At 51.0% G+C, this 24313-nt stretch overlaps 1 protein-coding gene across 1 annotated transcript in view; it reads right to left on the bottom strand.

Annotated features, from left to right (window-relative positions):
• Nucleotides 1–4452: 4452 nt before the first annotated feature.
• The window catches only part of Wscd2 (WSC domain containing 2), a 40972-nt gene continuing 21111 nt past the window's right edge, over nt 4453–24313 (bottom strand). The window contains exons 4-8 of the mRNA XM_059249310.1: nt 23870–23991; nt 22224–22398; nt 18941–19105; nt 14773–14973; nt 4453–4992 (exon numbers count right to left, since the gene is read on the bottom strand). Coding sequence (XP_059105293.1) covers nt 4640–4992; nt 14773–14973; nt 18941–19105; nt 22224–22398; nt 23870–23991 — 1016 coding nt within the window. The 3' untranslated portion in view covers nt 4453–4639. The remainder of the gene's footprint in view (nt 4993–14772; nt 14974–18940; nt 19106–22223; nt 22399–23869; nt 23992–24313) is intronic.

Here is a 24313-nt window from a genome sequence, read left to right as displayed (position 1 = left end):
TTCCTGCCTCCATGTTTCTCCCTAGCAGTTCAGAAGGGAGGATGGAAGGGGAGATCTCTGCATCCTTCATTATACTCTCCTACCCCAGTACCCACTGAGGGAAACCCCTGAGGGACTGGAAACTGTAGGATACTTTCCCCAATCACCTAGTCCCCTCACTGTGTTCTCATTCAGTCACGGGATCCCCCTGGTGTCTGGGGATGGCTGAGCCTGGGAGCTCCAGGCCCCATTTGCCGTTTTTTATCTTTTCTACATATCCGACCTGTGGTCTAGCCCTCCAGGTGCTTACCCTAACACTTTGCCTCCCTCAGCTCTCACCCACTCTGTGCCTCAAATTTTGAGTGTTCCCAAAGCATCCGACAATGAGCTGGTGCCGGTGCATTGTCCCTTCCTGGAGGGACCACAGCAGCGTCACACTGAGGCACTCAGCCTGACATCCATTCTTTCTTTCCCTCTCTCATTTTTCCTTCCCTCTTCCTTTATCCTATTACTGTAATAGCAGAGCTAGGGACAGGGCAGTGCAGCCCCTGCCTGTAGATTTTTGTTGCTAAGGAAACGACTTCCTTGGTTACCAGCCCGGGTACATTTGTCTCCTGATGCCTGGATCCCACAGAGCTACCCCCACGCTGCAGGATGAGGCAACAACGGGGTGGGAGAGAGGGAGGGAGGGCAGGAGAGAGGAGTCGAGAGTTCCACGATCCAGGGGTAGAGATGGAGAGACACTTGCAATAACAATGCAGAGACCAGGATGAGGGGATGGTGAGAGGGGCAGAGGGACAGCCAGGGACGGCCAGGGATGGCCAGGGACGGCCAGGGACAGCCAGGGATGGCCAGGGACAGCCAGGGGCAGGCAGAGAAGAAAGAGGCACCCTGGGCAGCTGGAGGAGATCGGATCTCAGAGAGGGAAACCATGGCTGTAAGAAAAACAGGGAGGAGGAGGAAGGAGGAGGAGAAAGACAACAAAAGAGAGACCCAGGGGAAGAGGGGCTGGATCTGAGCCGGGAGGATAGTCTTTGGAGGACCTGCCTGCACCCCCTTGCCTCTCCTCTTCCCTCTACATGGGATGTGGACGCCTCCAGGGTGCCTGGGAAAAACCTGGGATTGATTCCAATAATCAGCCTTATTCTACTTGAGTCTGGGAGCCACTGTGGGAAGACAGCAGAGCCCAGCGTGGATGCCTCCTGCCCCCCTGTGCTGGGGACCACTGGGACCCACAGCTCTTCTTCCTGTTGTTTTCCACAGTGAGAGCCTGAGCTATGAGCGGGCTCAGGCTCAGCAGTCTCTGCAGCTCACAGGGTCACCAGGGGCCTTACTCTCCTCCTCCCCAAACGCTTTCTGATTCCGCGGACATCTGCAGGGATGGGGACTTTTTAAATCTTTTTTTTTTTAGACTCTAAAACAGGGCGCAGGGTCTGACACACTGGCAATCCATACTTAGGAAGTAAGTATGTGTGAGCAAGTGATCAAAAGACTGTTCCTTTAGTTCCACCGAAGTCTGAAAGGTAAAGATTTGACTAAAAATGGCCACAGGAAGGGCAGATATCAGCTGTGACAGGTGTTTCAGCCCAGCTTCACCCCTGGCCATGGCCTGGAGCATCAGAGAGGAGTGGGAGATGGATGCAGTAGATTCCTTGTGATCCTGAGACAAGAATCCAGGCCAGCTAGATGCCACATGGTTTCCATCACTGCGAGTGGGTGGGTGGAGGTGGCCTCGGAAGACATAGATGGGACTTAGTTTCAAAGCAAGCCAGCACAGTGGTTCAGGAGTAGGCCACCAGGACTATTCAAGCCTGGTGGTAAGGTCACATCAGGGCACACATGACCAAGGTTCAGATGCCTTCCAAGCCAAGACTGTGGCTTAGTCAGCACCTAGAGTCGGTCAGGACACAGACCATTCAAGAGACATCAATGTCATCTGTTTGGGGGCAGGTCAGGGATTAGCTGGGAACATGGTTAGAGTGATCAAATAGCTGTGAGCAAGGCTCAGTATGCATAGGACCAGCCTTGGGACTCAGTCAGTGTGGAGATAGGATAAGGATTAGGGTTAGTCTAAGACTGATCATGGATCAGTATATGTCTATGGTCATATAAACTGTAACAAGATTTAGCTATAATCCAGGTTCAAGGGTCTAGGATTGGGAGACCCAGGTTCAGGGGTCTAGGATTGGGAGACCCAGGTTCAGGGGTCTAGGATTGGGTGACTCAGGTTCAGGGGTCTAGGATTGGGAGACCCAGGTTAAAGGGTCTAGGATTGGGTGACCCAGGTTCAGGGGTCTAGGATTGGGTGACTCAGGTTCAGGGGTCTAGGATTGGGAGACCCAGGTTAAAGGGTCTAGGTTTAAGGTGACCCAGGTTTAAGGGTCTCAGTTTGGTTGACCAGATTCAAGGGTCTAGGCTTGGGTGTGTCTGTGACAGGTCAGAGTTGGTTGAAGACTGAGATCTGAGTCACCCCAGGCCCAGATGAACTCTGTCACCCAGCATGGCTTTCATGAGCAGCATTCCCTCCCCCAATGACTCTGCCACTGAAGTCCTGCTTCTTGCTCCTGCGTTGGTGGCCCAGGACTTTGAGGGGGGTGAAGCCCTGCCTGTCTCAGCTGCCCCTCCCGCTCAGTGCCAACAAGGCAACATTAAAAGCTCTTTCTCCCTCCGACTGGGAAAGTCTCTAGTCACAGCCTTCCCCACAAAAGCTGCAGACTGGTGTCTGAGAAGCCAGGGTAGAGGTTTGGAGATCAAACAGGCCAACCACAGGGCCCCTGGGTGTCAGAAAGACTTCCCTGTGTCTCTATGTTGTCACTGGCTCCATACAGGGTCTCTGTCACTCACATACACAGAAGCAACACCTCCCATGGGACACCACACCCTCTTCCACATCTGTGCACATACCCAGAGAATCCTCAGCCCTCTCCTGGACATTCTTCTCTCTCTCTCTCTCTCTCTCTCTCTCTCTCTCTCTCTCTCTCTCTCTCTCTCTCTCTCTCACACACACACACACACACACACACACACACACACACACCCAAGAAAATGTCTCCTTTGTGAACTCACCATCTACAACAGGGCCACGTGGTAGAATTAGCAACAAAACTCTTTTTAATGACAGTGTCGACCTGAGGAATCTTCGAACAGAAAGTTTGTGACCAGAGGTGGCCACTAGCAAGGAACTGGCCCGGGTTCTGGACCCAGAGAGAACTGACCTCCAAACAGGAGGAGAGACCCGGCCATCTACTACCCGGTGAAAGAAAACTAGAAATTAGCCTGGGGGGGGGGAAGAAACACCATACAAAATACATTCAGAGCCCCCTGGCTGAGCCCTGGGGTGGTCCAAACCCTTCAGACGAGGGCATCGGAGAAGGGAATCAGGGACAGTCTCTGGCCCTTCTTTTTGCATGGCCAGTGTCCAAGGGGCAGAATGTCTTGGTCATATTCCTCTTAAAAAAATATATCTCTTTGCACGAACCTTCTCCGGGGTTCCTTGGCTAGGTGGGAACCAGTGCTCATTTGCCCCCCCAAGACTTCGGGGGTGGGGGAGGTGGAGGCTGCTCCAGACAGAAGAGCAAGGGGGCTGTGACTATGGCTTTTGTGTCTATGCAATGGGGATGGTGAAGGTGTGGGCTGGAGGGGAAGCCACGGGGATCCGAGGTGGGGAGCCGGGATCCTGGATGCATGCTTTGGAAAACATGATCAGTGACTCAAGTCAGAAATCCTTTGGTTTGGTGTCTCGGCATCGAGAAAGCAGTGGTGCAATGGGAACGGACAGCCATTCATTACCCCGTTTCTAAGGAGTCCCCCCTGGGGGTGTGTGGGGGGACTGGCCCTGTTGGGCTGTAAGCGAGGGAAGGGAGGCTGATGTCTTGTGGGTAGGGGGACTGTTTTGAGTGTGGCTCCGTCTGAGCTGGAGGACTCTGTTCCCTCCCCTGGGTAGTAAAGGACTCCCTGGTTAAGGGCTCAGGAGGGCAGTGTAAGACAGACATGTGGACCCCACCCTGGAAAGATGGGTCACTGGGGGCTCTGTACGTGGTACATGACCAACCTTTGGGTTGGTTTTTGGTACCTAAGGGACTTTGGAAGAAGGGCCAAAACCCCCAAAGTCACCCTGACCTCCAAGACACAGTGTGGGCAGAAAGGACAGAGTTCCAGCCCTCGAAGTGGAACAGCACCCAGCTTGGATCTCATATGTGATTTAGCCTGGGGGACAGTTCCCCCGGTGGTGCCAGGGCACCAGTTCCCCCTACCTCAGAAGCCAGAGATCTAAGGCCATGGAGACAGGTCCCAGACATCTGTCTGTCACACACAGATGGCCTGAGAGAGATCATAAAGCCAGTGCTCGCTCAGGGGAAGAGACAGGGGCCCACACAGTCAGCTGCAGGGTCACTGCTTAGAACTGTTCATCAGCTGTCACATCCAGAACCTCCCAACCACTGCTGTCTCCATGATAATCATCTCACCCCCCCCCCCCCACCAACAGCAGGGGCAGGGACTCCCCAAGCCAGGCAGCCAGGGGAAGGTGCCTGGATGTCTCCTCCCCAGGCCTCAGAGGGGGTCTCTCTGAAGGCAGGCAGAAGCCTAGGGTTGTCATCATGCCAGAGGGAAGCCAGCTCTTGGAGCCAAGGGGGGAGCTGGGACCCTCCCTGGCCACCCATCATCTTGGGCCGTAGGCATCGGGCACCCCGGTGAGGTTGCGACTGCGCAGGGCTGTGTCCACCATCCTGATGTAGGCAGCGATGGTCCTGCGCATCTCGGCGGTGTAAGGGTCGTACTCCAGCTTGCGGAGCCCCGAGCGCTTGAAGTTGCCATCCTTCTGGCTCTCCACGCACAGCAGCCGGTCTTCCCTGACCGCCACGCCCAGCAGGCTGACCATTCGGCCCAGCTGCGCAAAGAGGTCCTGCTTCAGATCCTCGAAGTGCACCACCAGTACCGTCTTGCCAAACTTGAGCCAGTCCAGCGTGTGTGTGGCCCACCACGGGGCATAGTTCCTGACGAACTCGGGCCACTCTGTGGAGAGAGCAGGGCATCAGTACGCCACCAGATGGGCAGATGAGACACCTTCCAGACCTCTGAACCCACTTGTACTTTCTGGGGTAACACCCACTTGACTGGTGCCTGGTTCGCTCCAGGCACAGCCCTATACACAAATAGACCACCGCATATAAATATATACTACCAAAATGTGGAGGTAAGGAAGTAATAAGAGGTGCACGGTTAGGCAGGAAGGGCTGGGGAGTAGACGCTTGCTCGCCTAGGATGCTGGGAGCCCCAGGTTTGATCTCGGGAACCAGAATTCTTGGAAAGAAGCTGTCCGTGCAGACACTGATTGACTAGCATTGCAGTACCATGGAGAGGTTGCGATGTTGCAGGTCCAGGGACTAATTACCTTACCCTGGGCTAGTTCTAGCCCTCTGGAACCGCCATTCCTTGCCCGCCCGTGTCAGAACTAAGCCCCCTCCCCCTGACTAGTAGATAGAAACCCTTTGGAATCTATTAACTTAGCAGATGGCTAGCTTCCACCAACCCCAAAGCGAAGGATGCCATCAGATAGCTTCTTGGGCCTACAGAAAAGCTTTACCTCATCTCGCTGTACCCACCTCCCTGATGTACCAATCAATACATTTTACACTTGTCTTGGTGTATGACTTTCTTTGTCCTGTAAAACCACAAATGTTCATGAAACGGTTTCCACATTGGAACATGGAATTTGGGGTAACCTAAATCTGTGTTTCTGGGCCATGGTAACTCAAAATGCTCCAGAATGAACTATCTCATATTTCCTTTAAGATGAGAGATGTGGTTTTTTGTGTCAACAGATACGGTGACATGTGGGATTCCAAAAATGGTCCGCTTTTCACCAGAGGAATCGCTTGAACGGAAGCCAGGACCCTGCACGGTCATCTGGTGTTATTTCCTCCTGGGGACTGATGGTGAGTTCTTTCTGGGGCTCCAAACCTCCCTTGGTTTTGTGGACAGTCTGTCTATTCTGGGCTGGCTAGCAGATCCTATTGTGATAGGAATCTCTCTTCGTCTGCTTTCAAAGTATCTGTTTTAAGGTTATCAATTATTTGAAAGCATTTTGTTCTAACATTTGGTTTGGTTTGCTTGCTTGCATTCAGAACTCTAAAGGCAATTTAGGTTCTATTTAGCTTGTTTTCAGTATTTTGTTTGCTTCTGGGACTTTTGAAGGCATTTTGGCTTCTTTCTTTTTTTTTTTTTTGCCCAGGTTTTCCTGGTCTTTGAAATGTTTTGATTTGTTAGCACTTGACCTTTGCTTCCTGACACTTGACCTTTGTTTCCTGACATTTGACCTTTGTTTCTGCCGGGCTCCTCAGATGCTTAAGTCTGCCTTTTTCTGCTGCGTCTCCTGTGACTGTGTCAACCCTTTAGCTCAGGAACGTTATGATCATCTGATGATAAAGACACTGAGGACAAGAGGTACTTGTTCGATCCCACCCCACCCCACCCCAGAGTGCGGCGGTGTCACAGGGAAGGCCCCACTCTGTGCAATGGCCCCACTCTGGGGTCAGAAGATACTTTACTGGCTCTTCAGGGAAGACGCTTACGAGGGTTTGTTCACCCTGGGTCTTGAACTCTCTCGTGTTTGTGTACACATGTAGGATAACCAAAGACCCAGTAGGAGAAGACGGTTCCAGGGTAAAAGCCAAGAAGGTCGATGCCAAAAGCAGCATATAAAACTGACCAAAACCACATGTTCCCCAGCGAGCACAGACGGGGTGACTTTTCAGGAGAACAGAAAAAAGAAAGAGAAAAAAATATATATAAACACGGCCACGAGGTTTCTAAAATGGAGGAACTGCCTGGAGGTAACGGCCATCTGGCATTCTAGCAGGTTCTGGGAGCGATAATTGCTGACTAACTTGCAAGTGTTTTGGAAGAAACACACTAAAGATAACCCAAACAGTTACCACCTCCAAAGTAGTAGGCAATAAAAGCAAAGTCCTGGGGGGGGGGGGGAAATCACAAATAGGCAACCAGCTTTCACTAAGATGTAAAATGATCTCCAAAAATTGATCTCCAAATTGGTAATTCATAGTAAAGAGCTCTTAAAGCCACACAAGTTAAATTAGATGCTAAAGTGGAAAATTAATAAAAAAAAAACTTTTGGGGAGGTTTATGTCAAAGGCAAATGCTAAGATAACTCCCCCTGTCCCCCACCTCATCCCCTGCCTCTCCTCTCTCTCTGGCTGCTGCTTTGTGGCCTCCTCTCTTACTATTTCTTTAAACAGCTTGTTTCCCTGTAATTCTAACATTAAAGTGTCTTAACCAGTTCTAAAATTCCTTTCAGCATTAACGCCTCAAATCTCAGCTTGGCCTGAGCTTAGGGGAACTCCTCCGGCTATTAAAGATAACCAAGTGAATCTGTGTCCCCTCTCCAGCATCCTGGGGACTTAAGCTGAGACCCATTTTCAAGCATCTTGTGGAGTTTCCCTATCCGCTGTCCTGCCCTGCGGATCCTCCTAAACACAGGATTCTGCATTCCTTTTATCTAACAAGAAACTCTCTAGATGTCTGAGTGCCACTGACACCAGCAATAGGCATTTTCCAGGCCCATCCAGCTCCGCTTCTGGGTCTTATGTAGTAACAAGTGGCTTTTCTGGGGAACATCATCGTAAAAACTGATCCCCCCCCCCCCCAGTAACCAGTCTGGCAGAAATGAAGATAGTCTCCAGAGACGCATGTGTGTCTCAGCGGACTGTCAGACTGTTGAAGGAATGGAGCCTCAGGATACAGGGGTTCCCCCAGGAATCTCATGCTGGAAGAGGGAAGGGCACCAGCAGGAGGGGGACCCTGTCTCCCTGAAAGAGATTTCAAACAGTTGTAGCAACTTGTCCGCCACCTTAGAGAACAAGACTGAAGCGCAGATGATGATGAGTCCTGAGGACCGATGAGTCCTGCATATCCCCGGTCTTTATACCTTGATCTCACTTCAGGTCCCTAAAGACAAACGAGGGGTTTCCTGTACCTCATCGTCCCCCTTCCCAGCATGACCATGTTGACTAAATCTCCTTTTTGTGCGTTCTGCTTTTCAGTGGGCTCTTTGGATGGTCCTAAATCTTTCTCTGGGACAACAAACATGACTTTTCAGATTGAGAAAAATTTAAATCTGCTTTTAAGTACAAGATACAATTCTGATGAAGACATCATCTCCTGATCCTTATCCTGTTCTGGTTTACAACACAGTCCCTATCGCTTGAGGGAATAAATAACTACGATATGATTGCTTCTGCTTTAGCCTATGTTTTCCCTAGTGACAACGACCACCCCTGACACACTGAACTCTGTCCCACAGATTAACAGGCCAGCTCACATCTGTCCTTTAGGTCTTGTTTATATGGGAGTGTTTATATGCATACCAACATTTCAAGGATGTGTGTGAGCACCAGTGTCCCTTTAAAAACAAATGAATGGCTGGGCGGTGGTGGCGCACGCCTTTAATCCCAGCACTCGGCAGGCAGAGCCAGGCGGATCTCTGTGAGTTCAAGGCCAGCCTAGGCTACCAAGTGAGTTCCAGGAAAGGCGCAAAGCTACACAGAGAAACCCTGTCTCGAAAAACAAAAATAAAAAAAACAAAACAACAACAACAAAAAAAACAAAAACAAATGAATGGACAAGTAGGGGTTCAAGAGCCGGATCCTGGCACGGCCGATGTAAGAGAAAATCCTAAGTGTCTACTTTTTTGAATTGTCCTTTTAAGGACTTACTGTTAGGTTTGCATAGACATCTCAGAGCTTACAGATCATCTTAACATGTTACACCATAGTTAAGAATTCAACAGAATTATTCAACTCTGTTTCTAATTAAAAAGAATAATAAAGTCATGAATGTGAAAGCTTAGTTCCATCCCACGCTTTACGCCTCATACTTTTGGTGTCTGGTAAAGACTCATAAAAGGAAATGCTTTTTCCAACAATGACAATGAAAACCACGCACGCATAAAAGCGAAACTCTTCAAGGTATCAGATCTCATGGCTTAACTCTTTAGCAAATATTTAATTTAAATTTGGTTAAGTAAACAAAAACTATTAATGTACTTTACCTGTGTTTATAATGTTTGGATATCTAAGATACCATATTTTCTGTTCTATACTATAGCCTCCTGAACTTTCTTTTAAAATTACCTCATTAAAATTGTTTTCTAAGCCAGGTGTGGTGGCACACACCTTTAATCCCAGCACTCAGGAGGCAGAGGCAGGCAGATCTCTGAATTCAAGGCCAGCCTGGTCTACAGAGTGAGTTCCAGGACAGCCTGGATTATTACACAGAGAAAACCTGTCTCGAAAAACAAAAAAAAAAAACCAAAAAATTTTTTTCTAAATTTTGTAATAATAAAAATAAGATGTATTTATACTGAAGTTATAAAGCTTAAGGTCAATTCAATACTCTGAGATAAAATTGATGATTAATTCTCTACAATACTTTAAGTATTGATTTGTTCTTAGTAACGTTTACCAAAAAATCGCTTGAAACAACAATAAAATCCTTTGTTTATTCTTTGACTTAAATGTGTATTTAAAACCTTGATTAAATGTGTTTTCCCATTGAACAAAGCCTTTGTTTTTTGAATAGTTAGTCATTGCTTTAATCATTAAAAAAAAAATCTGTTTAGAGACATGCCTCTTTAGAATATTCCTACTAAATTCAATAATGATTGTAAAACTTTTACAAGGACAAATATTGAAATCTGTTTATACAATTTGGTCTGTTAATTAGTGAGTAACACATAGTGTTATAAAAGGCCTTTAAGTAGGATAACTAAATTCCAAACTAGTCACAGAGTCTTCCTCAAAAGGTAAAGCCAACCAGATGATTCCATCAACTGAAAGGAAAAAAGACAGCATGTCCAAGACTCCATTCTGACGAAAAGAACAGGCTGTGTCCATGTGCTTCCAGCTCCCTCCTAGACACTGTACTCTGCAAATTATATAAAATTTATATAGAAGGGGTTTTTTTTGTTTTTTTTTTTTTTTTTTTTTTTTTTTGAGACATGGTTTCTCTGTGTAGCCCTGGCTGTCCTGGAACTTGCTTTGTAAACCAGGCTGGCCTGGAACTCACAGCGATCCACCTGCCTCTGCCTCCCAAGTGCTGGGGTTAAAGGTGTGTGCCACCATGCCTGGCTTTATAGAATAGATTTATATTACATATAATTTATGTAAATATATTCACACCATAGGTCTATCATTTCCATTGATAGGATCATTATAAAGGCATATGGCCGGGTTGGAACTGTGTTTTCAATGTGGTGATGTAGGCAGGGGTTAGTTCTACTCACTCCTCACAGCCCAGCATCATTGTGGCTATCATTTAGCAGAAGAGGAAACTGAGGCAGAGAGTGGGTGAGTGACTGTTCAAAGTCACTCAGGGAGACCTGGCTGCATGGTGCAGGGCTTTTGCTGCCAAGGTGTTGTAAGCAATAACAGCATGCTTATGGGGAATGGTGGGCTGTGTACCGAGTGTGGCCAGAGCACCAGGGACTGTTGGTGTACTGGCCTGAGCCCTGGTGTTGTTCAATAAGCAAAGTTACCACCATCCCTGCTGTTGTTCAAGAAGTCATTTCGCTGGCTCCCGGGGCTCAGGCAGAGGCCTCCTTTGGGCTCTGCAGGACCAATTCTCTCTCCTGATCACACAGTGAGTCATGACTGTGTGGTCACCCTGATTACGCGTCTGTCTGCACTGCCGGCTGAGCCTGTGGGGGTGGTTTGAACAGGATTGTTAGTCTTGTTCATGTGGTCTCTCTACTCTCTACTGAAATGGTCACAAACGGTCTCTTTGGGGGGTGGGGGCTCATCAGCCATCTTGCCATGTGACAGAAAGTCACCCGACTGGGAGGGTGCCTTTGGGGTTGCCTGACTTGAGAACACTCCTTGGGTTAGTTGTACAGCAAGCAAGTCTCAAGGAGAGCTGCTGAGGCTCAGGCTCAGGTGAAAGGGGAGCCGGGAGAGGCCCAAGGTGGGCACTGGAATGCTGGGAGCAGCATCAGCCCCAACTCAGCTGGAGAACCCCAAAGGCTCAACATTTGATGATGCAGCGCCCCATCCAGAGTGGGCCATGCATGACAGACCAGTGAGTCCCTCAAGCTAGGTTGGGGACCTTAAAATCCTCCTGACTCTTAACCCCTCACTGGATGATGGAGCCTTTCTGTCTCACTTAGCCCTCCTAGACACCCCAAAAGGAAATGACTGTTGGGCACTGGGGCCAGGAAGGAGACTGAGACTCAGTGAATCGACTTGTTCAAGGTCACACAGCAGGGAAGCACCATCCAATCCAGCCTGCCTCACTCTGGCCCAGATCCTCTGGAGACACCAGCAGCCGCATCCCCACTTCCTCCCACAGCCTGGTACCCAGCAGGAGCTGGGGGGAACCGACACTGAACTAAATTGAAATCCCAACTGCTAAATTGTGCCGTGATAAAAGGCTGCTTTTCTTGACAGAACCCATGGAGGCCGTCCTGAGATGCCTCTCTCCCAGTCCCCTCCTGGAACCCCACGGCTACTTGAGAAATATTTATGCTGGCGATAGGTTATTTTTTTATTCTTAAAATAGATTATTCACAAGGCAGCTGACTAATTGGGCCCGTACTGTTATAATGGGCTGGGGCCAGATGTATCTGGATGATTAGGAGACTTTAAGCACACACAGGGGCTCCTTCCCTTTATCAGCCTGTCCCCACGTCTGAGTCCCCTCTCAGCATCCTTGGTGACTCAGGATAGCTGCGACGATCCCAGGAGAAACTCAGGTGAGGCTGGCCCTTGTCATCCAGCGCACCACAGGCCTAGACTTCAGGTGTGGCCACATGTGACCATCCTGAAGACACTCGCCTGGTATGTCTTCCGATCCCATCACCTGCACCTCCTATTCTGAGGAAGCTGCTTCTCTACCTGCTGTGTCCTTTACCTCTGGATGCTGCCTGAGACACAGGGGCTGTCCACAGATGACTTCCCAGCCAGGGGCCGGGGCTGGAGACCCTGTTCTTTTCCACCCGCATTGGATGACCTTGGAGGTGCTATTTGCTCACTCCTTGAGTTTCAGTCTACTGACTTGCGAACAGGCATCCCTGCCCTCTTAGGATAATAAGCTTTGCAAAGATCCTGACGAGGTTCCAGGTTCAGAAGAGTAAACGCTGCTTATGACAATCCTTGCTGATGCTGGCCTCCAGCTTTTCCCGAGACACCTCCTGTGCCCCAGCCCGAGTTTTCCTCCCAAAGCTTAGCCGCACCCTGAGCTGTTCTGAGCTCTTCCGTATCAGACGTTTGCCCACACACTCCAATCCTTCACCTCTCAAAGCTCCTGAATGACTTCATTGCAAAGAACAGTAGAAACAGTAACAAAAGCCCTCTGCTAGCTCAGGGCTCCTGGTAATGGATCAGCACCCACAAATCTGGAAATAAAGTACCCCCCTCCCGGGGGAGCCAAGGCCACACAGGCGTTCCTGGCTGCCCGCAGCATGGAGGTGTCCGCTTCATCTTCTTGTCGGCAGGAGGAACTAGGCCCTGATTAATGGTTTCTCCGTGCCAGTTCCCCATGGAATCATTAAACACAGGATCGGTTTCATTAAACAGATCCAGGACAATTCACCTTGTGTAATCATATCACATAAAATTTTGCCTTGGTTCTGCTCCAGAGGGGTTGTAAAATTAATGTTATGGAACCAAAGTTGGGGGGTGGGGAGGCTTATCTCCATCTAATCAGGAGGGAGCAGGGCTGTGGGGAGCTATGGGGAGTGGCTATGGGGCCTCTCTTTCCAGGCTACTCTCCCACTGTTCGTCAAAGGGTGTCCTGATGCAGTCCTCAAAACTTGTGAGAGCCCCCGAGAAATCTGGTTGGACATGGACTCTGAAATATCCCAGGAGACATCGGTGCTGCTGGTCCCCAGCCACACCTGAGCAGTAAGGGTTTAAGGCAGTGACGTGTGTTGAAGTGTGCATCAGGAAGGTCCCCAAAGGCTGGTGAAAATGCAGTGTTTCTAGTCGGGCAGGTCTGGGGTGGAGCCTGGTCACTGGCATCACTAATGAGCCCCCCCCCAGTTGTCCTGGTGCCTAGGGTATCAAAGACGAGCGGGGAGTAGGGTGGAGAGTTGGGGCTCTGTTCCCTGGAGAGAGTTCTCTGCCAAAGCTTTGACCTGAGGGAGCTGATGGAGTTAATTTGGCCCCAGTATGAGATGAGTCTGGACCAATCCCCCACGTGCCCTGTCTTGGTTCATATGCCCTGACTCAGTGCTGACCTAAAGGACCCAGGTGTCTTAAATAGGGAAACAGAGCCGATGAGGTGGTTGCTGCTGGTGTGTGTGTGTGTGTGTGTGTGTGTGTGTGTGTGTGTGTGTGTGAATGTCTCTGGATGTGGAGGCTGGGGATCAATCAATGCCTGATGCCTGGGTTGGAATCCCAGCTCAGCAGCACCCAGGGTGCTAACTAAGCTCCGTTTACCCTGCCCCAGGAATCACGTTCTCCCTAGTTCCTGGAGGGTTTGATGACAGCCACACTGCCCCACACCCCACTTCTCTCAGGTCCCAGGAGGGAGGCCTGGGAAGAGGAGAGCTTGGCCACTGGGTATCCCAGTGACCTTAGTGGTCTCTACCTCTCTGAGCCCCAGTTTCCTCATTAGTAAAGAGAGAACCAGGGTTCTCAGCCAGAAGCTGGGTCCATGTTCCAGCCAGGGCCTCCTCCCTGGCACAGGCCTCTCTCAGGCCTCTCCCCTAGCTGGGGAGGAGCTGTCAAATCCACTCCGCCTGGGGCCCTGCATGCTGCCCAGCAGGGCGACACTAGCAGATCATCAAGCTCTCTGAACCGTGTGGGTTGGAGCTGTTGGGTGAGTTCACTGGTAATGGTCCCACAGCTGTAGGGTTTCACCACCACACAGGGGCTGGACACGGGCCATGTGGTACCCAGGAGAGGACCCACAAACTCGTGGCCACCCACGCCATCTGGATTTCACCAGCAGTGTCCCTGTTACCATAGTGAGAACCACAGCTGCTGAGTAGAGAAAGTGTACCTTCCAGCCTCTCTAACCCCATGTCATCCCCCTAAGTCCAGAAAGTTAGAGCTGTTCAAGAAAGCGTAAGGGCTTGGGGTCCCATTGCAAGGGAGCCTCACTGTAAAGTGCGAATCCTTAGTTCCTGGGCTACATGGCTGGTGCTTTGGGTGTGGCCCCATGGTGCCTCAGCCACCCAGAGCTGGAGCATTACAGAAGCTCTGCACTCCTCTGGAGAGCTTCCTGCTGGTCACCCTGCACCCCACACCACCTGGGCCCTCCCCCCTGTCACGCCATGCTGGTCACTCTGCATCCCACACTGTTCCAGGGCTTCCTGTGACCCCATGCTGGCCACCTGTATCCTACACGGCCCAAGATCCTCCTATCACCCCATGCTGGCCACTCTGCACCCCACACTGTTCCAGGGCCTCTGGTGACCCCATGGTGGCCACCTGCACCCCACACTGCTCCAGGCCTGACCTCCTGTTACCCCAATGCTGGTCACTCTGCACCCCACACTGCTCCAGGCTTGACCTCCTGTTACCCCATGCTGGCCACCTGCACCCCAGACTGCCCCAGGCCCATCTGTACCCCACACTGCCCCAGGGCCTCCTGTCACCCCATGCTGGCCACCCTGCACACCACACTGCCCCAGGGCCTCCTGTCACTTCATGCTGGCCACCCTGCACCCCACACTGCTCCAGGTCTGACCTGCACCCCACACTGCCCCAGGGCCTCCCGTCACCCCATGCTGGCCACCCTGCACCCCACACCACCCCAGGCCCTCCCTCCCTGTACCTTTGCCTTTCCAGTGGGCATGGGCAGCGAAGCCGATGTGGCCTCCATACTTGCGGTTGAACTCCGCCATGAGGGCCTTGTAGGGGTTGCGGATGAGCAGAATGGCTGCGTCGAAGGCCTCGATCTCCTTCTGGCCACTCTCGTGGGTCTTGATGCAGATGGTCCGGCCGCTGCGCCAGTGGTCTCGCTCACCTTTGAACCCTGTCTCCAACCCCCGGGGCGAGAAGTTAGAAGCTGGGGAGGTGGGGAGGCGGGAAGGACATGCCACCCCGTCCCGCACCACCTCAGGACTCCTCACTCTCTTGACTCACTCATTCCTTCCTGTGTGTGTTCTGAGCACCCACGTAACCGAACATCCTGAGAGAAGCCGAGCAGAGCATCAGGGCTCGGAGGGTGGCATCGGTTAACCGACATCACAGGAACGGAAAGTCACAGCTGCTGTCCATGCAGCAGAACAGGAGGACCAGGCCCAGGAGGGACCTGGCTGGGCAGTTCCGTTTGGGACCCAGGCTACACCTCCACCCTCTGAGATACAGACCGGGCCCCAGCCCAACTCATGAGCTTGTGGCGTGCAGGAAGGCCTTCTGGGTAGGGATGTTTAATTTGAGAACTGAAGGTCAAGGAGGAACTGGTTATTATCCCAAGACAAGAAAGGACAGGGACCGCAGGTACCAAAGTCCTGGGGGGAGTGAGAGGAGATTTCCTGGGATGGGTGGCCGGGAACCCAGGGAGCTGGAGAGGGCTGAGGGAGTCACGATGCACTCAGAGGCACCAAACTCGTGACACCCAAGCTCCTGAGCCTGTGTCCTTCCCCCTCAGAACTCCCACACTCTGAGGGGTGAGGCATTAGGAAGATCTTGAAGGTCAAGTGTGGCCTTCACCACTGAGTGAGTGACCCCGACCGACACTGTGTCACATCTCTGGGCCTCAGTTTTTCATCTGCACCTTCTTCACCCAGTCTCTGTGAGAAACTGGCGAGACATAGAGCAGGACTCTGATGAAGGGAGCGAAGATGGCTGCCAGGGGTGGCCCTTCTAATCCTCCAGTGATGTAGCTGTGGTCGAGGATTGCTCTCCTGGGGACTGAGCTGCTCCCTGACCCCCTTCCCTGTAATAATGGACTGGATGAGCCAAAACAGATCCTCCCTTACACTGTTTTTTTTTTTTTTTTTTTTTAGGTTTTCTGTCATAGAAACTAACAGAAGCCACAGCAAATCCTGGGCTGAGAGGCCACGGGGCCTTGGCAGGCCATGGGGTGCCATGTCTTCCTGTTTGGCCCACGTGTATAAGCGGCTTACATATAGCTTTGGAGGTGGATGGTGGTAAGGGCTAGCATGTCACCTGATCCTGTTTCAGAGAGCCGTGGCTGCCCTCACAGGGCCTCTGGGCAGAAGAGGCAGACATGGAAGGCCCTTTCCTGAATTATGTTTCACCCTGGGGCTGCTTGGGCCGAAGGGATTAGAGGAGCCTTGCAATTTGGGCTGGTTCATACCCGCGACTAGATCTTTATCAACAGCTTTTGAGGTCCTCTGAGGCACAGTATCCCGAGGGCACTGAGGATGATGGTGTGGGGCTTGGGAGAGAGTATGGCAAGTTCACCCCACACAGCCCTGGCTACAACTCCATGACACACATCCCATTGGTGGGACTCTGTACCACCCGGGCAAGGACTTCCCACCTCTGGCTTCATTTTTGTCTTCACTGAAATCCACTTCATCACAGCCCCAGCCATGGGCAGACAGAGGTGGCATACAAGAACCCATACACCCTTGGAGGAGAAAATAGGTCTGGGTGGGTATGGTGGCAATGCCCATGCTAGGGAGCTGAGGCAGATGGATTGGTATTGCCATGAGATGCCGTGAAGCCATCTCCAGAAACCAAAACCAACAAAGCAGTAATGAAAACTCCCCAAATGCCCCCAAACAAGGCATCATGATGTCATCAAAGGAGACAGTATGAGAAGTCACTTCCCTGTCTGGGGAGACCTGAGATGCTGTCTCTTCCATGCCATAATGGCATTAACTTAGCTTGATGTTTGTGGAAATTATAAATAAGCACCAACAAGATAAGCCACGATCATGTAGAAATACCTACTGCAGAGTCTAAATATCCATCCCCTGGGAAATTGGTCTGTAGATGGGGGTGGGGTGGTTCCATTTAGCAGAACATGTTCCAGAAGAATTTTATGACTAGGAAGGAACTTCGGGAAGACAATGGGCTGGGCTTTCCTGAGGAATGTTGCTCACTTGTCAATAAGTAGTGGGGAATTGCTGAATTCCACCACCAGCGGCCCCCCTTCTGTGCCCCTCTTTTCTACAGGACCCAACACCGCCATGACAGAAATGTGGCATGTTTAAATATTACTTTTCAGAGTCACCACAGTTGTCTACTTATTTGGGGATCATGTGACCCTCAGGTTCTGAGGAGCCACCAGAATATTGTTCCAAGACATGGACTCAGAGCTGCAGGGGAAAAAAAGTGTTTTTTCTGTCTCTCTCTTCACACCTCCAATATTACAGATTGTATGTTCCTTGTATCACAGTGTCCCCAAGGTCCGCAGGCACCAGCTCATAAAGACAGCACAGCACAGGGTCTGCTGAGGGTCTGGGTTCAAACCCTGGCAGGTGCCTCACACATAGTAGGTGCCGTTTCATACCTAGTAGTTGCTAAGTAAAAGAGTCTGGAAACCCAAACCAAATACAGAGAACTGGGATCTGAAGGTGCAGGCCCTGTGTGCTTGTCAACATGACACAAAATCGAGTCACTCACAGGGAGGGAGCCTCAACTCAGGCATTCCCTCTATCAGATTGGACTGTGGGGCCTTGACTTGACTAATAATCGATAGGGGAGGGCCCAGGCAAGGGTGGGTGGGGCCATCCCAGAGCTGGTGGTCCTGGGTTCTACAAGAAAGCAGGCTGAGCAAGAAAGCCATGGGGAGCAGGCCAGTGAGCAGCACCCCTCCACAGCCTCTGCTGGCATTCCCATCTGACTTCAGGCATGGGCGGAGGATCATGGGCGCTAAGGTGAAATTAACCCTTTCCTCTCCGAGCTGGTTTTGGTCAGTGTTTGTCACAGCCAACTGAACGCAAACTAGGAAGCCCTCCTGCATCTCTGCTGGCTCCGACCTTCCACCCCACCTCCTTCTCTCTCCTTCACTCTCCACCTCCCGCCTGTTCCCATGCTGGGAGATGCTGCTGCCTAGCTTTGCCTTAGCCATGCCTGGCACCCCTGAGCCATCACACCAGACTCCACTTCCTTGTTACATGGACCAGCTCCTTCGCTTTCACACCACCCTCACGAGGTACCAGCTGTTAGCTGTAGTAGGTGAACGATCACAGGACCAGAGAGGTGCAGTCATGTGCCCAAGACCACACAGCCAGGAAGTGTTCCTCCACTAACACACAGACACAACCAAGGGCTGTCTGTCCACACATAGATGTAAAACCCACAACGAGGAGAGCGCTTCATGTCCGGTGCCACCCATGATTTCTAGTTGCCCAGTAAAAAGCCCGAGAGTGATGAGGATGTGAGCGTGAAATCAGGAAACAGTTGGGTACATTCTCTAATCAGCCATTTGAAAAAAATCCTGTGACTTTGGGGGCCAGTTATTTCTCCCTCTTCAGCCTCAGTTTTCATGTCTGGGGACAGGTCGTAGCTGGCCCAACAAGGTATCTGGGGGTGGTGAACTTCCCTGAGATTCCCTACACACAGTTGGTGTTCTATAAATGTGTCTTGAAAACCACACAAGGGAAGCACATCTCTAATACAATGGTGTTCATAAAACACAGCACACAGCATCAGAATAAAGCATGGCACACAGCACTGTCGGCAAGATGCCCGGTAAGCAGTTGATACTCAATAAGTGCCCTGATGTAAACACAGTTATTATACTTCTATTGATAGCAGAGAGCTGTTGGTCAGTCGATATCAGTGGTGAGGTGCCTAGCACACAGCAGGTGCTTAAGAAATGCTTATGGCAACCTAAAGGGTGCTTACTAGATGTCAATCAGCCGGCAGGCTCAGGGGAGGTGCTGAGACCGAACACACAGGATGTGTGTGTCAAACATAAAAGGGAGGGTGGCAGGAGCACGCAGCAGAGGCCTTTGTGGATGAGCCCAGGCGTGCTGAGCGAGCCCTGCGGGATGTCCCCCTCACGCTCCGCCCCTCACCTTTGTTGTACAGAGATCCATCAAAGTAGTAGCTGCCGGTGTAGAAGCCGGTGGCCAGTTCGATGAGATGGCGAGCCCACGTGTTGCCGGCGCCCGGGAAGCTGGCGAGCGCGATGAGTTTCTTAGACTTGGCTGGGAGGAACCTTCTGTCCATGCAGCGATTGTCTGCAAGGGGACAGACAGACAGACAGGGGTCAGGGGTCAGCACAGTGTGCCCTGGAGACAAGGTCATACATGGAAGAGGAGGGGCACTCGGATGTGCTGAGCTCACAGGGAGGGCCGACAGAAGTCCCACGGGAGGACAAGCCTCCTTTTCAGTCCCAGCCACCCCTGGCGTAGCAAGTCCCTCGCAGTGAGTGGTTGGCAATAGTCAGCTTGACCTTCAACTTGATGGGACTGAGAACCCACCTGTGGGAGACCCAGCCCCACCCACTGCAGCATCTACCAAGGCAGAAGGCCCTCTGGTTTCTTTTGGTCTTAGAGGGTCAAAGGTCGTCAAGTGATCATGGGCCACCCCACTTGAAAGGTGCCTTTCCCTCTATGGCAATGGGACTTAAAAACAAAACAACCTCAATCAAATGTCGCATTGGAATTAATGATTCCTATTGGGGACCACACTTCCTTCAGAACGGCAGGATGTAAGAGGGTCCTGGGGACAAGGGGTGGAGAGAAGTGTGATTCTCGGTAAATAGTGCAGGGGGCAAATGGGAGGTGGGTCAGCTCTGCGATGACGGCTGTTGTTTTCAGTGTTAAAATCTATTGCGTCTATTGATTCTGAAGCCCCATAAACCAGGCAGGAGCTACAGGCTGTGTTTTCCAGGCCCTGGAACCAGCAGACCTGACTCTTCAGCCTTTATTTACACTTTACTACGTGCCAGGGTCACATAGCTCTGCCCAAATGCCCGTTGCATCCTGGAAACCAGCACACACTCATCCCTCCTCCTGGACTGTGAATGAGCAGGACTTGCTCACCAGGCTCTTGTACTCCACATCGGATCAAGTGGGATTTCCTGCCAGGGACCACCAGTCACTTGTACAGGATTTTTATGCAAATCACGAACAGGCATCTGCTGCTTTTCCCTAGAGTGCTGGCATGCGAGAGCGCAGGCTGCCTCGCATGTACTTCTGCTGTTGACACACCCATGCAGTGTCCAGCCTGTCCATCTATGCATTGTTGCTAGGAGGCAGTCTGCTCAGAGATGTGCTGTTTGCTCTTCAGACTCCAGAGGGGTTGGGAGTGCTCTTGCCATTGTGAGCTGAAGATTCTGGCATGGTCTTTGGAATCATCTCTGAAGGCACATTGCTCTTGTATATAGGATTGTGGCCAATTCCTTAACCCTCTACCGTCTATAAAAATGGGCACAGCCCTGCTCACTGGCTGATTTCAGTCTTTATATCACAGAATGAGCTGAGGCTTGGCCTGAGGCTGGTACACAGTGGATGGCCACTGTATCCATGTATCCGTGCTGGTATAAATCCAGCCACTGTATCCATGCTGGTATAAATCCTGGGGTTTCCTTAGGCTCTCTTCTAGCATGAGTACCCAGCCCCACAACAACTTCTCCTTGAGATGCCCCAGCCAGGGATAAAGGTTTATAGTCTCTGTCTACAGGCAAGTCCCTTAGCTAGTCTGAGTCTCACTTTCCCAGGAAAGTAGGAATAATCACTGTTCCCACTTCCTAAGACAGCTGAGGGGAAGGAAGTATATAATAAGGTCTTAGCACTGAGCTTGGTGTGGAGTAAGACTCAAGGAACTCATTATGCCCTCTCGTCACCATTTTTATCATCATCACCATAATCAATACCACATCATCATCATCACCATCACCACCATCCACCACCTTCATTACAAATATCACCACCATCATTCCACCATCGTTTATCAACACTGTCACTACCATCACCACCACCATCAGCATCACCATCAACATCATCACCGCCATCAGCATCAGCATCAGCATCAGCAGCAGCAGCAGCAGCAGCACAAACATTATTATCATCATTACCCTAGTTTGCTTCTCTATTGCCGTGATAAAACACTGACCCACGGAAAGGGTTTATTTGGCTTGCATGCCCCAGGTACAGCCAATCATTGAGAGAAGCTAAGGCAGGCACTCAAGCAGGGGAAGAGGCAGGGACCATGGAGGAAGCTGTTTCCTGGTTTGCGTTCCATGGCTTGCTCAGTTTGTTTTCCTACACAACCCACGGTCATCTGCCCAGGGGTGGTACCACCCGCAGTGGGCTAGAGCCGCTCACCTCAGTCCTGAATAAAGAGAATGCTCCACAGACTTGCCTACGTGCAATCTGATGGGCATAATTCCTCAGTTGAGATTCCTCTTTCCAGATATATCTAGGTTTGTGTCAAGTTGACAACCACTAACACACACAAGGGCAGTCATCATCACCATCATGATCCATACCATCACCATCAACACACCACATTATGACCGTCATGACCATCATCACCAGCATCACCACTGCATCATGACCATCATCATCATCATCACTAACATCATATCATCAACACACCGCATCATGACCATCATCACCATGAACACCATATCATCAACACAGCCTATGACCGCCGTCACCATCCCTTTCCTCCTCACTATCGTCATCAATGCAGCATCAGGACCATCATCACAATCAGCATCACTATCTTCATCAACACTGCATCATAACTGTCATGTCCACCATCACTTTCATCCTTACCCTCCCAGCCACTGTCATCGCTACGACCCTTGGCATCCCCCATAGACAGGAGAGAGATAAACGGTCAGTGTGGGGTCTACTGGCCAAGAAGGGGAGAGATGGAAAGGATGATCAAGTCGGGGAGGGGAAGAAGGAGAGAGAAGGAAGAAGTTACAGACACACTGACAGAATTCCAGAACCGAAAAGGACCTTGGAGGCCAACCATCCACAGCTTCATTTTCCCGATGGAGAAACTGAGGCCCAGATGGGTGGTATGAGCTGTTCAGGATCACACACTGGGTCTGTGTTGGAGGAGGGGAGATCCAGGGCTCTCTTTCCACTCAACCTCACTACCTCTTCTATCAGCAAAGAGCCACCAAGGGCCTTCATTGAGGAGGGACAGACAAGAGGTCATTAGAACCTCCCCTCAGCTTCCTCTGTCTTGCACCTAGAAGCCCTCAGCCTCGGCAAGTGCACCAGCCCAGCCCTCTGCCATCACATCAATTCTCCTCTCCCCTCACTGCGGGCTTTAAGAAACTGACTGGCCAGGACGCATCTGGGAAGGAGGATCTGTCGAGAGCTGCTGGCTTACCTTGGACCTGTGTCTGGTACACAATGAAGTAGCTGGGGGTCCCACAGCTCTCAAACTCTTCGGCACTGCACTTCTGTGCACACAGTTGCTCATCCTCCCGGTCGTGAAGAGGGAATCGTGTGGTGGGAAAGCCACAGTGGCAGGCAGTGCCAGCGAGAGCTGCCAGGGGGTACTCCTGGGCACGAGAGGAGAGGAAGAGTCACCTGGCCCTTGTAGAACCCAACCATCCTCCTCCCCAGACCTCAGCAGCTACCCACCCTGGCAGATTTCCTCCATCCCAGTACTTGTGCTGATTAACTGTTTATCTGATTCCTTGTTTGAAACCAGACTTCAGGATAAACTTGGTATCTGTAACCAGTAAGGCCAGTGGAGAAGTGGGCTCCTACTCATTCCCACACAGCCAAGGGAGACCTATAGAATGTACCAGCCCTCCCCATCTGCTGGCTCCACAGTGACGTACAAAAACATTCCAGAAAAGTACTATCTGGACACTGAACACCTGGACCCTTTCCTTCCCCTCAGTGATTGCCATAGCAACTCCTTACACAGCATTAGGAACCAATTAGGAATTAGAAGTCATCTAGAGCTGAGGATGTGCAAGGCCTCTGCAGAGCCTTGCCAGCTCAATAAGACCCTTGCGTGTCCTAGGACCCAGGTATGCACAGGGTGTGCTGGAGCTCAACCCCAGATGGATGGCTAGTTAGGTAAATTCTGCCTGGGTCCTGCTGAGAGTGAACTTGGGGTCAGTGCCATCTTTTCTGGCAAAAGGGATTCACTGAGGGTTGTGGTAGAGAGTGTCAGCGCTGACACCTTCTCCTGGAGCTGGTGAGAGGATCAAGGGGCCATGCCTCTGTCAATGGTGGCCCTGTCTTTTGTGAGACAGTGTCACACAATCCATATCTTGGGAAACTCCGTCTAAATTTGTGCTGTAAATTATCAACCAATTGTGTGTCTGTGTGCACATATGGAGGTCAGAAGACAACACACAGAAACCAATTCTCTCCTTCCACTATGTGGGTCTTGGGAATCAAACTCAGGTCTTCAGACTTAGTTGCAAGCCTTTACCCACTGAGCCATCTTGTTGGCCCAAATCTGTGTGCTTCTAAACCAAATGGATATAGGTGTGCCCACCCAAAGAAGCCTTGGGTTATCTCCTTTGACCCCTGGGTAGCCAAGCTATCTCTGTCCAGTTGGTTCCTAAACCAGACACAGCCCAGATTCCCCTCCAGGTCACAGGTCCGCAAAGACTCAGGAGAGAAAACCTCACATCACAACCAGCGAGCTCTGTTTCTTTCTAAGATACTTTATAGGAACTGCTTAGCGGCAGAGAGAAAGGTGGAATGCACCTGGGTCCCACTGGGCCACCGCTGATGACATTAGCTAACTAGGAGTTTATTATGCCTCCTCAGGCATCCTCAATCTCACACTCCCTCACCATTAGACACAGGCAGGCAACTCCTGCCACTGTGTGTGCTCCATTGCCTTGAGTCCATGAACTAATGCGTTCCTCTGCCTAGTCACAGGTCACAGTCTGTGACCCCATCTCTTCTGAGTGACTGCTACTTCTCCAGCCCCACATCCTGCTCCTCAGGCTTCATGCCACCCTGTCCTTGCACCCTGAAGGCTTGCAAACAGCCCCAGCTTACCTTCTCTGTGCAGAGGTCCACACACTTGTCCACGGACATGTTTGGCATGGCGGCCGTCACAGGCAAGGCCAGGGAGAGGTTGTTGGGTCGGCGGAAGCAGCCCCTGAACACCGCACTTCCATCTGAAGAGGCAGACAGAGATGTCAGACCTAGAGGTGGCTAATCTTTTTTTTTTTTTTAAAGATTTATTTATTTATTTTGTATACAGCATGTATGACCAGAAGAGGGCACCAGATCTCATTACAGGTGGTTGTGAGCCACCATGTGGTTGCTGGGAGTTGAACTCAGGACCTCTGGAAGAGCAGTCAGTGCTCTTAACCTCTGAGCCATCTCTCCAGCCCGAGGTGGCTAATCTTGATCATCAATCTGACTGCATCTGGAACCAATTAAAGCCCAAGTAGCTGGGCAGGCTTGAGAGAGATCTTCTTGATTGGATCACTTGAG

The sequence above is a fragment of the Peromyscus eremicus genome, chromosome 23 (assembly GCF_949786415.1).
Source record: "Peromyscus eremicus chromosome 23, PerEre_H2_v1, whole genome shotgun sequence".
Classification (NCBI taxonomy): Eukaryota; Metazoa; Chordata; class Mammalia; order Rodentia; family Cricetidae; genus Peromyscus; species Peromyscus eremicus.
The sequence above is the reverse complement of the archived record's forward strand: the minus strand, read 5'-3'. Positions and strand labels throughout refer to the sequence as shown.